We start from the raw sequence: 17207 nt of genomic DNA, 5'->3' as shown, positions 1-17207 counted from the left end.
CCTAAAAAAAATTTAAAAAAATGATCTACAAAAAAATTACAACAATTTAACTGTTTACAAAAATCTTACATATTTTATTTTGGGTACCTGTAAATAAACCTACTCTAAACTGTATGTAAAACCACTCTAAAATATAGCTACATCACCCTATGACTTGTCAACTCACTTGTCAAATAATAAAACCACTCTAATGTAGATACATCACCCTATGACTTGTCAACTCACTTGAACTCATAAAAAATTACATGATTTCAGAACCACTTTTTTTTTTGGCTTTATCTTGCTCTATTTGCAACGGCTCTATTTGTTTTAACGTTCAAATTTTAACGGTTATAATTTTTTCTATTATAAGTAGAGTTGCTCTCCACTTCTTCCATTCTCCCTATCTTATTTTCGCCATTTCAGACAAAAATGAATTTGGATCACTTACGAAGTTGGGTCGAAGATCTGCAATTGTCAAATGGTTCTAGTGACGGTCAAGTAAATATACATATTTTTTTTACTTTTTCATAAAATATTTTTATTAATTGCATATGATAAGGTGAATATCTATTATTGGCAGGATGATATTTTCATAAAACAAGAAGACGAACATGTGGAAGAAAGTGAAGACAATATAGACGTTGATTTTATAAATGAATTTTTCACTAACATGGTATGATAATGCTGCGATTTACCACGAAATTTATTGGCTTTAAGATTCAATTTTAGGGTTAAATTTCACACATTAACATTTCATTCCTGACTAACTTTCTTAATTTCTATATTAATTACTATATCATCAGGTATTCAAATCGCGTCAATCCTTAATTGATTGGGTTCAAGACACTGGACGTAATTTGGGATTTATCATTGTCATTAAAAGGTCAGAGATTGGTGGATTCGGAAAAAGACCCAAATTGCAGTTACATTGTGATCGCGGTGGCACATACAAAAATAAGACGTTGTCGACAAAATTTACTGGCACCAAAAAAATAGATTGTCCTTTCAGACTGAAAGGAGTGAAATTGAAAACAGATGATGATTGGATGTTAAGGGTGCTATGTGGAAAGCATAACCATGCTGCGACATTATTTATGGAGGGACACCCGTATGTCGGTCGATTATCTGCTGTTGAAAATGAGATACTCGTAGATATGTCAAAGAATTTCGTGAAGCCCCGAAATATATTGAATTCGTTGAAGAACCATGATCCCTACAATGCATCCATAATTGATACTATATACAATGCACGCAAGAAGATTCGGGCGGCAGAGAAAGCTGATAGATCTGAAATGCAGATTCTTATGAGCTTCCTACACGAGTCTGGGTACATTTTCTATCATCGTACCAATGCTTTAACTAATGAGCTCGAAGATTTGTTCTTTGCATATCCAGGCTCGTTGGAATTATTGCGTGCATTCCCGCATGTGTTATTGATGGATGCAACGTACAAGACAAACCGGTTTAGGATGCCTCTCCTCGAGATTGTTGGTGTGACTTCCACAAATATGACATATTGCATAGCGTTCGTGTACTTGAACTCAGAAAAAGAGGAGAACTACACATGGGCTTTAAGGTGTTTACGGTCAACAATGGAAGAGTGCACTGCTCCGAGAGTTATTGTCACGGACAGGGAGTTGGCGCTTATGAACTCGTGTGCAGTGGTATTTTCAAATGCTACGAAATTACTTTGTACCTGGCATATTTATAATAGCATCGTCAAGAACTGCAAGTCATTACTAAGAGAAAAGCAATTGTGGAATTCTTTCTACTCCATGTGGAAAACGTTGTTGGAATCAAAAAATGAGTCAGTGTATCTATGCAACTTGTCATATATGCAGGTAATTTTACAAAACCATCCAACTGCGGTTAATTACATCGAAACCATATGGTTGACACCATATAAGGAGATGTTTGTAACTGCTTGGACCGATAGCTATTTGCATTTCGGGAACCAGATTACTAACAGAGTGGAGAGTCAGCATGCCAAGTTGAAACGCTATTTGGGTTCAACACAGTCGAACTTGAAGTCTTCGGTATTGTTCATTCATGAGCTCATTCGAAATCAAATTTCATCGATCAAAGCTAGTCTGGAGAAAAGTAGAAATATCATACAACATCGATTCAGAACCCAGCACTTCCAAGAATTATGGAGTTTTGTTTCCATCTACACATTGGATCTAATTTTGACTGAATTTGAGCGGTATGAAGTTGTTGGATGTTGGGTCTAAATTAACCTTACTAGCAAGTGTACTAGTCGACGACTACAGCACAATGATAAGCAAGGGTCGAATCCACAGGGACGGAGTTATGTCTAATCCAAATGTATACTTGTATGTATGTATGTACAATGCAAACAAAATAAAGATCAACTCAAGTTTGTTTGGTTCAGTAATTAAACTAAAGACAAGCAAATAGTAAAGTGTTTTTGGTATTTTCTTAGAATAAGGATGAAAATTACACTAATGCAAACTATCACTAATGCGACTAATATGAATGAGATGAGTTAATGAATATGAGATGAACACCAAGGCTTCGGAATCCCCCTTGGGAAATGACTTGCAATGAAACAAATTCACACACATATTTGCTAATTCGGGCATAACGAATCCGTACCTAAGACGGCTTTAGCGCACTTAAGCCAAATCTCCCTAAAATCGATTACTAGCCATCTTATTGGTTTAGGTCGGATATTCCTAAATACATTCTAGCCATCTTATTGGTCTAAACATGCAAAGGAATTCATGAAGTTCCATGGAGATTAGGATTCATATAAATTGTCACCTAATTAAAGGGAGACACATTCATAATCAAGAGTTTCAAGAAGCATAATCTACTTGACATATTATCGTCTAAGCAAATTCTTCAAACAATTTCATCCAAAAACCTAAAATGTTGGCCAAACACAACAAGCGTGAAGAAATTGCAATCAAACATAGAAACACAAGATTTATACCCAAATCAACTCATATATATATAAATCAAGTCATACACAAAGTCATCAAACTCAAGGCTTCATCCTAGCCTTGGCAAAAGTGGTTTAGTTACACATAAGGAGAGAAAAACACAAGAAGATAGATGAGAAAAACATGAATAAACCCAATGAGTTGAGTAGATCCAAGTTGAGCTGAAGAATCTCTCCTCCTAGCTCCAAGAATCACCTTCCCCCTCTATTTTCACTCTCCAGAAAATCTGTTCGAAGTCCAAAAGTTTTTGTACGGCTAGGGCAAATCGCAAATTAAAACTTGTCCAAAAGCTGTTTTGTGCGCCTAGGCGTGTTGAATTCACGCCTAGGCGCACGCCCAGGCACACGCCTAAGCGCAATCCTAGGCGTGGTACATACTTTCAATCATCTTCACGTCAAATGCTCTCTGGACTGGGCGTGCAGAAATGATTCTAGGCGTGCACAAATGGTGCGCCTAGGCGAGCCACGCCTAGGCGCACGCCTAGGCACACTTCACCAAAATTTCTAGCTCTGCCCTGGGAATCTTCAAATGACCATAACTTCTCCATATGACCTCCGATTTGCATGATTTTAGAGTTTACGGAAAGCTTGAGATGTCTAGTTTCCAATACCTTTTATGTCGCTCGATTGCAATAACTTGATAGAAAGTTATGACTATTTGAACACACGAAGGTCGGTGGACATTTTCTTCAATTCAGCCCCTTTTCCATCGCTTTTCATCCAAACCGCAATCAACCTATCAAAATACAAATCAACACATAAATACACTCATTATTTATCAAAAAGAAGCTTAAGAGGGGGAGATTTCTACAGAAAACAATAGGTATTATCATACCTATCATTGGACAAGATTCATATGCCTGCGGATGCAGGTATAGAAAATGCTACGGTCTACCATGTGCCCACGAGATTGCAATACATGTGAATGATGGTCGACCTATACCACTTGCTTCCATTGATGCATTTTGGAGGAAACTTGACTTGTCGCCATGTGTTTCTCTACTCAATGATGACATTGATTGTGCCATCGAGGTACAAATATTCACAGAACAATTTAAGAAGCAGTCCAGACCGGGTAAATTCAGTCTACTAAGGAAGCTGAGGGAGATAATCAAACCGTCTACAACTTCTGTTCAAGAACCAGCTGTTAAGACAAATACTCGTGGACGCCCACCAACGAAGAACAGGGTGGTGAATACCAAGCAAACGACAGTTATTCATGATCAAGAACCAAATAGACATAGTTATTCATACGACCGCCCCATCTCAAAGCAAAAGGCAGTTATTCAAGATAAAGAACCAAGTAGACACAGTTATAGATACGAATGTCCTATCTCGAACTTGAAGTCAGGCACATCGATTCAGGGAAATTTGTCTGCACAAATGAGTTCAAGGTCTGAAAGGATAAACTACTCCGTAGATGGCTATGTTCGTCAATTTTCACCTATATTGCAAGATTACATCAAACAAGTAGAAGATGTAATACCTGATGGAAATTGCAGCTTTCGAGCAATAGCTGTCTGTCTTCGTCTTGGCAAAGATGCATGGGCTACCATCCTGTATAACTTGATGGAAGAGTTGAACACATTCTGGGATCAATATGTTGCAATATTTGGCAGTGAAGAGCGAGCATATCATATTCAAAACTCATTGAACTTCTTTGCAACAGATAGAGGAGCACCGATTGAGCACTGGATGACAATGCCAGACAAGGGTCTCTTAATTGCTTCGAGGTATAATGTCATACTACACGTTCTTAATCAGTTACAGAGCTTGACATATTTGCCACTTCGATCAACTCCTCCACCGCTATACCAACATGTTGCTATAGCTATTGGGCACGTAAATAATAATCATTACGTTCGGGTTGCATTGACAGAGGGTTATCCGATGCCTCCCATTATGTATCAATGGAAACACTTTCGGTATGATTGTGCAGCTACATGGGCTACATCTTATATGGAACAACTTGATGCGTATATACAGCATACTCGTTCTAGGTTCCCTCCCGAAACTATTGTGTTAGAAGATTAGTGATGTAACATGTATTAATGTGATTCAATAAAATAATTATTTTACTTTATTATAGTAAATAATTTTTAGAGAACTTTATTTGTCAAATAATTTCGAATTAAAAGAGATGTCAAATAATTATAGAGTTGTGAAGCCTACAAATGATTATGTTAATTGAAGAGGATGATGATCAAAGGGTTGGCAAATGTTCAAACGTAAGCAGCATATGATGTTTTTCTTTGAAGATAAACAGGATTGAAGGAAGGGGATATGAGGGATAATTTATCAATTCATGTCAAATTGATATGGACCCCACTGAACTGATAATCAAAAGAAGAAGTGGCATGGAATCTCTGACATGAAGTGTCATTCAAACAAAAAAAATATTTAAAAAATAAAAAAATTGTCTGCAAAGGGAAGAAGTGACATGGATCTCTGACATGAAGGGTCATTTAAACAAAAAAAATTTTAAAAAAAAAAAAATCTGCAAAAGTGAAATATTATAAAGGAATCTCTGACATGGGGGTGTATTTACCGAAAAAAGAGGTTTGAATACCAAATTCCTTTTATTTTTATGAACGATTATTCTCTCTCTTATCTCTCTCCTAAATTCTCTCTACCTAAAGGAAAAAAATTTGGAGGAGAGGACCTTTCTCTTCCTCCTCCTCCTTCTCCCCCACTCATCTCCACCTTCACCTCCATCCCCACCTCCACAACCATGTCCACCTCCACCTCCACCTCCACCTCCACCTCCACCTCCACCTTGTTATTTTCTGTGTGTTTTTTTTCTTTTGTTTTATGGTTTCTTTCTAGATTTGATGGTCCCTCCTCAGATATGATGTTTTCCTCCATCTATTGGGCGTTTTGGCCCCTCTCTAGCTCATATTTGATTTTTTTGAGCGTCTGTGAGGTTTTATCCGACGTCAACAACGATGGCCGCCTTTTGGCCACTCTGATCAAGTTTGTGAAGGATTCATCTCAAGGCTGCAAAACATACTCTATTCTCTGGCAAGGTTCTAATGCATTTCCTAATCGTAATTTTACTACTCCATGACCCCTGCCTGCCTCTTCAAATGAGATTTATCTCTATTTTAATTGTTTGTGGCACCTATTATTGTTTTGGGCAAATCATTTACTCTTGATTTAGGAGTGTTTTTATCTTGTAATGTCTCTCAAGGAGGTTACTCCTCTTTTTATTGTGGTGTGATGCTTTAATACAATGGTATTTTATTCTAAAAAAAACAATCTTACATATTTTAAGATTAATTTATTTATTTTATTAATAAATTAAGGGGTTTTTATTAATAGACTAAGGGGTTTTTACCTATAAGGTCAAAAACTAAAAGTTGTATTTCGACAAGGACAGTCTAAAAAAAACTTTAGAAAAAAGGACAAAACCTACCATATTGGAAGTTGGCCGTCCAGCCATCGTTTTCGACGAACCGACTACTGAAATGAAGCTCTAGGTCAGCCCGATCAAAGCTCAGCCATCACCCATAGTCGATTGTCACTTGAGTCGCCGGAAAAGCTTCATGAAATCACAACCACCGTTTGAAAAAGAGCTAGACTGGCCAATATGGCCAACGCCGACGACTACCAACGCCTCCAATCAACTCCACAGACAAAGGCGCATCATCTTTAAGGTTTTGTTGCTTTTTCGAACTCTTTTTTTCCTTTTGAAATTTGATTTGAATCTGCAGATATTATATTTGTTACGATTTGTTTCGACATGTTATCTATTTCGAAACTTCAAACAAATAACATTTCATTAAAGACGGATAATATTTTAACAAGACAGATAACATTCAGTAAGACAGATAACATCATGGCAGATATCAAATTAATCGAAACAGATAACATATCACTTGTAGTCTGTAGATCCCAAAAAACCATGAAAATCACCATAAAAAATGTCAAAAATAATGATGTGATGAAAGATCAAACGAAAACAACAAGATCTATAGGTCTCATGGTGAGTATAAGTAGATCTAGTTCAAATACAACAAAAATCGGGATGAAAAATCACTAAAAAATGCCATAGAACTCTTGAATAAGCCATGAGGGGCGGAGAAGAAGTTTCTGACGACGGAGACGAAGCTTCTGACGGAGGTCAGAGATGAATCATGTGAAGGAGGCATGTGTCATGTTTGAGGATAAAGATGAGGGTATTTTAGACAATAAAACCATATATTTTAACTTTTTGTCCTTTTTGGAATATTAGTTCAAATTACATGAACTTTATGCAATAAAACTTTTAAGAGTGTCATTCTTGGAACAAAACTCTTCAATAAGAGACCAATATTTAATTTTCTCATAGATTAATAGCTTCTTACAATTTATTTTAAGATTAATAATTTCCTCTTCTCCTTTTCCAATAAATGTAAAGAAATTGATAAACAAAGTCAACAACTCATGAATCTTTCTTTCCCACTAATATGATCCTAGGGACCTAGGGTTATATTGGTCATTTTAGTTAATTGGCACATGCCTCTCATGTGGGGTTTGTTCTTCTCTTAAGGGCAAAGTTGGTTTGGTGTTTCTCATAATTGATATTGTGAATGAAATTACACACTGTCTCTCTTTCTTTTTCTTTGTATTTCTTTCATCTGTCATTTCTATCTTCTTTGCAAGGTTAAGGTTCAAACGGGGTTCGTATCAATTGGTATCGGAGCCTACGATTTCCTTCCTGTGCATCTCACTCCTCCACACACGCCATGGATAATCAAGTATCATTTGTTGATGAGATTCTTGAAAATCGAGTTTCAATTCTCGAAGAAAAAGTTGCACAAATCTCTGTCACTTTGGAAAACTTGCACACCTTTGTTCATTCTAAGCTTGCTAATGTGCTTGCGATGATTGATTCACAAATTGCTTCCAGGTTGACTAATAATCTTGAAAACAAAAACCTAAGACAAGTTACCGAGATCAGGGTCTGCTAAAGGATTTGGACCGATCTGTGTCAGGGCTTCATGGATCTTCTTGACGAATGGATAAACAGGAGTCCACATGTTTACTACTGACATTAGAGTTTTTGCTAAGTTTGATTATCAACTAGACATTTGTAAGGATTACAAAGAGAGAGGTTATTTACTTATGGGAGGAGTTAAGGATCAAAGGGTTCTATATCAATGTAATGAAAATAATGAAGATGAGCTTTTGTTGGATATTTTCAAAATAGGAAGAGTTTTTATTTTGAATAAAGGAAAAAATATGTAGAGAAGGTTGTGACATGCAATGGGTTGTGACCCATCCGAATGGACACGACTTTTAAAGCTTCTGGTATTGTAAGCCAAGAATGCAAAGTAATGGTTGCTTTCATATGGAAATTGTTGTTAGTTTAGAGACAACCACAAAATACTCACTCTCATATTGGTTTATGTGCTTTTGTTGGGACTATAGTGGATGTGTTGGACAGAAGAGAGGATCCTTCTGGTGTATGGAGTCCTGCCAAGATTATCTCTGACAATGGACACTATTCATAACTATGGCGCAGACCCTTCACCTGAAGTCATTTTACAAAAAAGAGAAGCTCCACAACTACTCACCACCCAAATCCAACCCAGATTCCGACGAATCTTCAACTTGTTTTTCGACTAGGAAGAGTACTCCTAAGTTGAAACTTACACACACTTCATTGTCTACAAAAAGAGAAGGATTAAGGTAAACTATTGGCTCTAGGGTTAGGAGTTAAATGGGTTTTGGGGATTTTGATTCAATGAGAGTTTATTTGTCCAATAACTCAAAATTAGATTATAATCTTCTTATATTACTAGATTTAGTGTGGTTCTTGAACTAATCCAAGAGGAGACTTGGAATTCTTGATTTGGTGGCACTAACAAGCTTCAAGCTAAGGGTAATTGATTTAAATTATTCTAATTAAGGTTGGGTTGAGATGAAAAATAATATTGTGATAGGATTTTAATTGTTTAACCTTAGAGAATTAAGGTAGAATATGGATTTTGTGGAAATTGATATATTTTCGAGTATGGAATTTTAATAGTATTTATTTTATTGAATAGGTTAGTGAATTATTGTGGAGTAGACTTTGCTTTCTTGGTGAGAATTGGGAGTTCACTTTGAGGTAGGGATTTCTCATCCTTTTTATCTCGAAACACTTTTGAGCCATCAAATTGCTTGAATGGTAAGCTTTGGTTTTCATCTCGATCCTTTCCGAGGGGAAACAAGCCTTGAAGGCTTACCATCATTTCTTCGTATTATTGTCAATGACAATGTTATTGGTGATTTAATTTGGTGAATGTATATAACCCTTGAAATGCTTGGTCATAAATAAGACATTGTGTGGTTCTTCATGTGTCGTGATGAATATTATTGTATAAAAAATTACAACAATCTTACATATTTTAAGATCAATTTATTTATTTTATTAATAGATTAATAACTGATAGGTATGATAATACCTATTGTTTTTGATAGAAATCTCCCCCTCTTAGGCTTCCTTTTGATAAATAATGAGTATATTTATGTATTGATTTGTATTTTGATAGGTTGATTGCAGTTTGGATGAAAAGCGGCGGAAAAGGGGCTGAATTGAAGAAAATGTCCACCGACCGTAGTGTGTTCAAATAGTCATAACTTTCTGTCAAGTTATTGTAATTAAGCAAAACAAAAGGCATTGAAAACTAGACATCTCAATCTTTCCGTGGACTCCAAAATCACTCAAATCGGAGGTCATATGGAGAAGTTATGGTCATTTGAATTTCCCAGGGCAGATCTGGAGATTTTGGTGAAGAAGTGTGCCTAGGCTCACGCCTAGGTGAGGTGCGCCTAGGTGCAGAATTTATGCACGCCCAGAATAATTCCATCCACCCAGTCCAGGGAGCATTGATTTGAAGAGAACCGGAAATATGAGCTTACGCCTAGGCGTGGCACGCCTAGGCGCAAAAAATAGCTTTTGGGCCAGCTTTAATTCGCGGTTTGCCCTAGCCGCAGGACACTTTTGACACTTCGAATAGACTTTCTGGAGAGCGAAAACAGAGGGGAAAAGGGATTCTTGGAGCTTGGAGGAAGAATTCTTCAACCCAACTTGGATTATCTCAATATTTGGGGTTTATTCATGCCACTCTCTTAACTCTTTGTGTCTTTCTCTCTCTACGTGTAACTAAACTACTTTTGCCAAGGCTAGGATGAAGCCTTGGGTTTAATGACTTTGTGTATGACTTGATTTATATATATATGAGTTGATTTGGGTATAAATCTTATGTTTCTATGTTTGATTGCAATTTCTTCATGCTTGTTGTGTTTGGCCAACACTTTAGGTTTTTGGATGAAATTGTTTGAAGAATTTGCTTAGACGGTAATATGTCAAGTAGATTATGCTTCTTGAAACGCTTGATTATGAATGTGTCTCCCTTTAATTAGGTGACAATTTGTATGAATCCTAATCTCCATAGAACTTCATGAATTCCTATGCATGTTTAGACCAATAAGATGGCTAGAATGTATTTAGGAATATCCGACCTAGACCAATAAGATGGCTAGTAATCGATTTTAGGGAGATTTGGCTTAAGTGTGCTAAGACCGACTTAGGTACGGATTCATTATGCCCGAATTAGCAAATATGTGTGTGAATTTATCTCCTTGCAAGTCATTTCCCAAGGGGGATTCCGAAGCCTTGGTGTTCATCTCATATTCATTAACTCATCTCATTCATTTTAGTTACGTTAGTGATAGTGTGCATTAGCATAATTCGCATCCTTATTCTAAGAAATACCAAAAACACTTTACTATTTGCTTGTCTTTAGTTTAATTACTAAACCAAACGAACTTGAGTGAAACTTCACTTTTGTTTGCATTGTCCATACATACATACGAGTATACATTTGGATTAGACATAACTCCGTCCCTGTGGATTCGACCCTTGCTTATCATTGTGCTGTAGTTGTCGACTAGTACACTTGCTAGTAAGGTTAATTTGGAACCAACAATAACTTATTACAATTTATTCTAAAATTAATAATTTTCGCTTCTCCTTTTTACGATAAATGCAAAGAAATTGATAAACAAAGTCAACAACTCATGAATCCTTCTTCCTATTGATATGATCCTAGGGTTATATTAGGTATTTTGGGTGATTGGCACATGCCTGTCACGTGGGGTTTGTTCTACTCTTAAGGGCAAAGTCGGTTTGGTGTTTCTCAGAATTGATATTGTGAATGAAATTGCACATTGTTTCTCTTTCTTTTTCTTTGTATTTCTTCCATCTGCCATTTCCATCATTTTTGCAAGGTTAAGGTTCGAACATGGTTCGTATCACCCACTACTCCCAACAACTTGGCTACATCGTCAGAGAAGTGTAGTGGGGCCGATGCCACCATAGCCTATGCTGAACAACACCAACATTTTTGAGGCACTTGGGAGTTTAAAGAGGAAGAAGAAGAGTTCTGAGAAAGAGGATTTGTCAAAGACCAAAGACTAGAGGGGCACTGTGTCATCAGAGAAGGAGCTCGCAAGGTTGCCATGACTGCCTCTACCAAGCCCTATGGTCGAGATGGTCGGGGTTGGCAGTGAGTCGCTGTGGATGATGGTATAGGGATGGTAGTTTTGGAATTTCATTAATAAGGGGAAGGTAGATGATTGTTTGTTTGGTATTGGAGTCAAAAAATGACTATTTATTTGGTTACTAACATATGCTATGGTTTGCCAAAATGACTTGCCAAACGGGCTCATCTTATAAAATTTGGGCAATTACATAACAAAACCAATAAGATGTGTTCCAATAAAGACCGCTTGAAAAAAATTAAGAATAAGGACAGAGATTGCAAAGTTACATATATGCCATTTACATTTAAAGAAATTACATCATATGCATAGGCACCTTTCTCACATTTTTCACAACGCATGACATCATTAGTTTTGTCTTTTTTTCTTTTTTAAACGAAACTTAAAAATGATTTCTCTCAAAATACATGACGCACTACAATGAATTTATCTACACTGCATGTAATTTATGCATGACATAAAAACTATTTATATGCAGAGCCAAAGCATTTAATTTATATACAATGTATATAATTTATCTGCAATGTAAATTTAGTGCAAATAAATTTCAATATATACTAACCAAAACAAAACTACAACAGAGATTGCATACAAATTTCAATATATATTAATAATAACAAAACCACAACATATATAATGTAGATAAACTAATACGAATAAATTTAGTGAAGATAAATTCCAATGTGCACTAATCATAACAAAATCACAAACAACATATAATGCAGATAAATTTTAATCTCTACATGTTGATAAAATGTTATTGTTAATTCACTCATTTAAGGTAATTAATCACAGTAGACCAATGAAAGAGGAACACTTAAAGCTAAACTAGTCAACTAACAGCAAAAGTATGTCAAATCTCACCGTAGTAATATGCAACGTTGTGGGGTCCAATATTCTCTCCCACAATTGTGTGACATCACACATGCATAGAAATCCAAAAGAATTTATTTATTCTGTGTTTATACTATGTATATATGATGATATATTTCAATGTATTTGACTTTTTCAATTTTCGATAAGTCTATTACATTTGGAGGATTGCAAAATACTATACTGGTATGCAAGCTTCTAGAAAATATATCTTCTAAATATGGTTGGTATATAAATTAAAATTGGTGAATTTTACCAAAACTCTTGCACCACCTACCCCCTACTTTATACAGGCACAAAGTCGAACAAATTGTCATTTACCACATGCGAAACCTTTACTAATAACGGGACAAGTATGTGAGAATTTACCCAAAAAAATTTTCACGTAAATATTTTTTGTTTGAGGCAAGAACAAAAGAAGAATATACTAATTAGTAACTTTATTACAAAAATTATTCAAAAGAAATTTATTATATGATTATAATTTGTACGTAATCGTAATGGTAAGTAACATCAAAGAGTGAAAACTTCACTTTACATGAGGCTCGGATACCTATTGATTTTAAGCAGAATTTTGAAATGAACGCAAATATGGAAAATATAAAAATTGCCTCTTTAATCTACCTTTCTTGTAGTATTTATACAACAACTAAACCAAAAGGAACCATCACATCCATTCGTTGAGGGAAGCCTAGGAGAGGTTGTGGAAAGATTGAAATTGAGAATGGTTTCATTGCCTTCTCGAAACGAAAAGCAACCATCTATAAGAAGGCGAACTACTTGGTCACTCTAAGTGGTGCTGAAATTAGCATAGTGATGTTTTCATCATCGGGAATACCTTTCTCTTTTGGCCATCACTCTATCAAAAAAATTGCTAACCGATTATTGGGACAAAAACACTCCAATAAATTATAATCTTAACCCTCTCAGGGACGCTAATCAATGTGTTAGGATTATTACTATAATTTGCTGGAGTGTTTTGTCGTATAAATATCTCGGTGGGCAATTGATTTGATGGAGGGAAGTCCAAAAGAGAAAGGCATCCCAACTGCTGAATAAATCACTATGCCGATTTCAGCATCGCACAGTGTCACAAGTCATTGGTCTATTCGGAGATACTTATTTTTCATTTTGAGAAAGTATCGAAGCAATCTTCTTCATTTTCTATCTTTTTCCTAGTTTGCCTATAGTTTTGGAGGTACTGGTTGAGAGTACTGTAAGGAGAACACATGTTTTGACTTATTTACAACTTCTTGTAATAGTTCTTCTAAGATTATTGGTGGATCTAATTAGCAGCATAAACCTGATTGAGAACAAGTTTCGGATTGTAATACCGTTAGATGACGCCTCACTCACCCAAGAATGTGATTCTGATATATCCCTGAATCATTGCATTCTTTGAAATGCTCCTATATATGGTTTATTGATTAGAATTTACATAATTTGCAGTAGTAGATCATATATATACAGAAATTCTCCTAAGTGGATCAAAAAGTGTGGATCAAAATCCAATGATTGTAATAAAGCAAAACATAAGTGGGGGCCACACATTTACTCTAGAACCCACCGCATCTACGGTTGAAAAACAAGTCCACAAAATTGGTCAACATTTTTTATCCACATAGGAGAATTTCTACATATATATATATATATATGAAAAGTACCACTAATTGAAGTTTAGCTCATTAAGGACAAATTTAACTATATTATAAAGTTAATGATAATTTTACCCTCAGATAGAAAACAATAAATACGTTACAAATTATTCTCCTTGGTAACGTCCAAAACCTCTACTTGGACAACTTTTTCACTTCTTAATATTCAGGGGACTAATTCCCTCGGAATAATTCCAAAACTATTACGAAATCAATTACTACATCGTTGAATTAGATGTAGCACTGCAAGTTGTCACGCTTCTAAGGTCTGTACTTTGTTCTTTAATTGAAATAATCCTGTAATTCTAATTTTTATGTAAATTTTCAATGATTGGAGAAATATCTGATTGAAAATTATATTTCAAATTGAAAGGATGCGTAAATTCCTCTGGACTATTCAGAGGAAATGTATTAAAATTAAACTGTAGTTTTTAACATTCAAAGGATTTCTTATTTTCTTTATATTTTTGTAAATTCCTCTGGACTATTCAGAGGAAATGTATTAAAATTAAAACTGTAACTGTTAATAATCAGAGGATTTCTAGTTTTCTTCATATTTTTATAAATTCTTATGGACTATTTAGATGATTTCTGATTTGAAATTTAAATTGTAACTGTCAACAAAAGGAGAGGATTATTGATAATTCATAAGATTTATGATTTTCTTCATATTTTTGTAAATTCCTATGACTCAAAATTTAAATTGTAACTGTTAACAAAAATAGGGAATTTCTAATAGTTCAGAGGATTTATGATTTTCTTCACGTTTTTGTTAACAAGCGTAGGCTCAGTCAACTAACACATGCAATCATAAAATTCAACCAAATAATGTATGTATATCATCACAATTAATAAGGATAATAAAATAGCACAATGAATTAATTATTAAAATAAAAAATGTAGGACTTATGGTCGAGCAGTTAACGTGTCTTAGAATTACAATCGTAATGTTTTACTAGGGAACAACCGCTTTTTTGAAAATCGTCAAATTGTAAGTAAATAAATAATAGGCTCTACACAGATTTTCATAGTATAGGTAATGCAACAAAGAAACATCATTTTTTAATTAGAAAAAATTGGCATACCATTTTTTGAGTAAACAATTTCTTTTGTTCGCATGGGTTTTTCGTATTAACTTTCATAAGTTAATTCTTTACTTGCTGATAGTTTTCCTTAATTTTCTTTTCTTTAGCTGCATTCTGAAATTAATTAATCAATTTAATTACAAAAGTCTCAGCTTAGAGCATTTTCTCACGCTTTTAATAACGACACATAACATATCAAAAAGTTGCACACACTTATATATTATTATAAATTAAATCCAATAAGACTGTGTACATTGAAACAAGACAATGGGCAGAGACAACTGACACAACAAGACAATGGATCAAGTTTCTTTTAAATGAAAATATTTTTTCCCTGATGAGAATATTATGACAGTATTGTCAAATAGAGTGTAAAGTTCGCTGGCATTCTTCAGAACACCATTTATGTGATTTGAGAAGGTTACTTGGAGACTTGACTACTTGTTTCACTATCCTCCGCCTTTTTCTTTTTGTTTTTTTGATACTAGGAGGGGGAATACCCACAAACAAACCAAAGGATTAAACCTCTACTTGTAATACCCGCCTAGGCCAAGCAACTCCAATAAAATCCTTCCAAAGCAGACCCTGAATGCCAACAATAGGATGCTGAAGAATCGTTAGCCCATTGCCATGGTTGAGAGACTCAGATGCAACAATACCCGCCTTCTTCTTTATCTCTATCTTTTGACGACCCTTAGTTTATCTCACATAACCTTTAACGGTAGCTACAATGCCATATAGAGTGAAAAGTTTACAAGTCTTTTTTTACAAACACCACTTATGTGTGAAACGATTACTTGGAGATCGTTTTCATTATCCATCTTCTTTCTCTCTATCCTTGGATGACCTTTACCATGTCTCACCATATCAACAATTAGCAACAGAAGTATTGAACCTTATAGCTATGACAAATATAAGAAGTTCATTATGTGATGTATGGATGTCATGGAATGAGAAGAGTTTTATAGGAGTTGATATGTCGAAACATATAGAATTTGTTTTAATCAATTACTATGTTTAGAGGCTACTAAAATATGTATCATATTGTAATATTTGGTATGAAAATAATGAATATTTAAATATTGGATATACCTACATTACAATAGAAAACGCCTCAACCTACGGTTATAACCACGACAATACATGTAAAAATTCGTAGGTAACAATTTTTTCCGCGGTTAGATAACTGTTGGTTGTGAAAATGTGGCTAAGGTTTTATCCGCGGTTTATGTGACCGTTGGTACAACAATTTTGATCGTAGTTTTAATGAAATTCATAATTGCAGCTAAAGTTTTATCCGCGGTTTATATAACCGTTTGTACAATTATTTTGAAAATTTATTATAGTGCTAGATATCTCATTGCCAACATGATAGATAAAGTGAGAAATTTATTGAAAATTTTTAGCAGCACAAATGAGCAGAGTCTAGCCGAGCTTAGCCAAACTTAATTTTTTCATGTTTGAACTTGTTTGTTAAGAAATTTATAGAGTTCAAGCGTATACGAATATTTGAAAATCTCTGAAAACGTTGATGTTAAAAACACAACTCCGACGTATACATTTTGAGTCTCGATTTGACCTTTAAAATAGTCGAGTCTCCAAAATTATATTAGATACAATTCTATGGGTCTTCAAGCATTCTTTTAAACGTTATAAAAATCGTCCCAATCATAGCTCATAAGAATGAATTATGGCTGTCCGAATACATTGACTTCGAAAACACAGTTCTGATATGCATACTTTTGTCTTGATTTGACCTTTAAAATGTTTTAATGTTCAAAAATGTATTAGACAAAATTATATGGGGTTTTGAGTATTCTTTCGAATGTTTAAAAATCATCTCAATCGAAACTCGAATGAATGAGTTATTATTATCCAATCACATTGACGTCAAAAAAGATATTTAATTGTTGAAATTTATAAATAAAACAATGGTTACTGGTAGTATGGTCGATAAAATATTTTTTTAGATAATTTGTCGTTAATGGAATAAATCTTATTCACTTACAGAATTATGAAGCTTATGGGTTGAAAAAACTTATAGTGGACTTATTGGAATAAAAATTTCATTTAAGGGAGTTATTGCTAATTAATCTTAAAATTTTTGTCCTTATT

General features: G+C 34.7%; 1 protein-coding gene across 1 annotated transcript; it reads left to right on the top strand.

Moving 5' to 3' along the window:
- The first annotated feature begins 411 nt into the window (after positions 1 to 411).
- Positions 412 to 4981, top strand: LOC119995588. The gene is made up of 5 exons (XM_038842102.1): positions 412 to 480; positions 563 to 655; positions 786 to 1646; positions 1824 to 2185; positions 3820 to 4981. The coding sequence occupies exons 1-5, from the start codon at positions 412 to 414 to the stop codon at positions 4979 to 4981; spliced, it is 2547 nt and encodes an 848-aa protein (XP_038698030.1).
- The last annotated feature ends 12226 nt before the right edge of the window (positions 4982 to 17207 follow it).

Source organism: Tripterygium wilfordii, chromosome 1 (assembly GCF_013401445.1).
Source record: "Tripterygium wilfordii isolate XIE 37 chromosome 1, ASM1340144v1, whole genome shotgun sequence".
Taxonomy (NCBI): Eukaryota; Viridiplantae; Streptophyta; class Magnoliopsida; order Celastrales; family Celastraceae; genus Tripterygium; species Tripterygium wilfordii.
This window is presented reverse-complemented; position numbering and strand designations above follow the sequence as displayed.

Excerpts from the sequence above, each read along its gene's own strand:
- LOC119995588 (XM_038842102.1), top strand. The coding sequence starts at position 412 with ATGAATTTGGATCACTTACGAAGTTGGGTCGAAGATCTGCAATTGTCA. Across the intron at positions 481-562 it reads ATGGTTCTAGTGACGGTCAA|GATGATATTTTCATAAAACA; the intron begins GTAAATATACAT and ends TATTATTGGCAG. Across the intron at positions 1,647-1,823 it reads TTATGAACTCGTGTGCAGTG|GTAATTTTACAAAACCATCC; the intron begins GTATTTTCAAAT and ends TCATATATGCAG.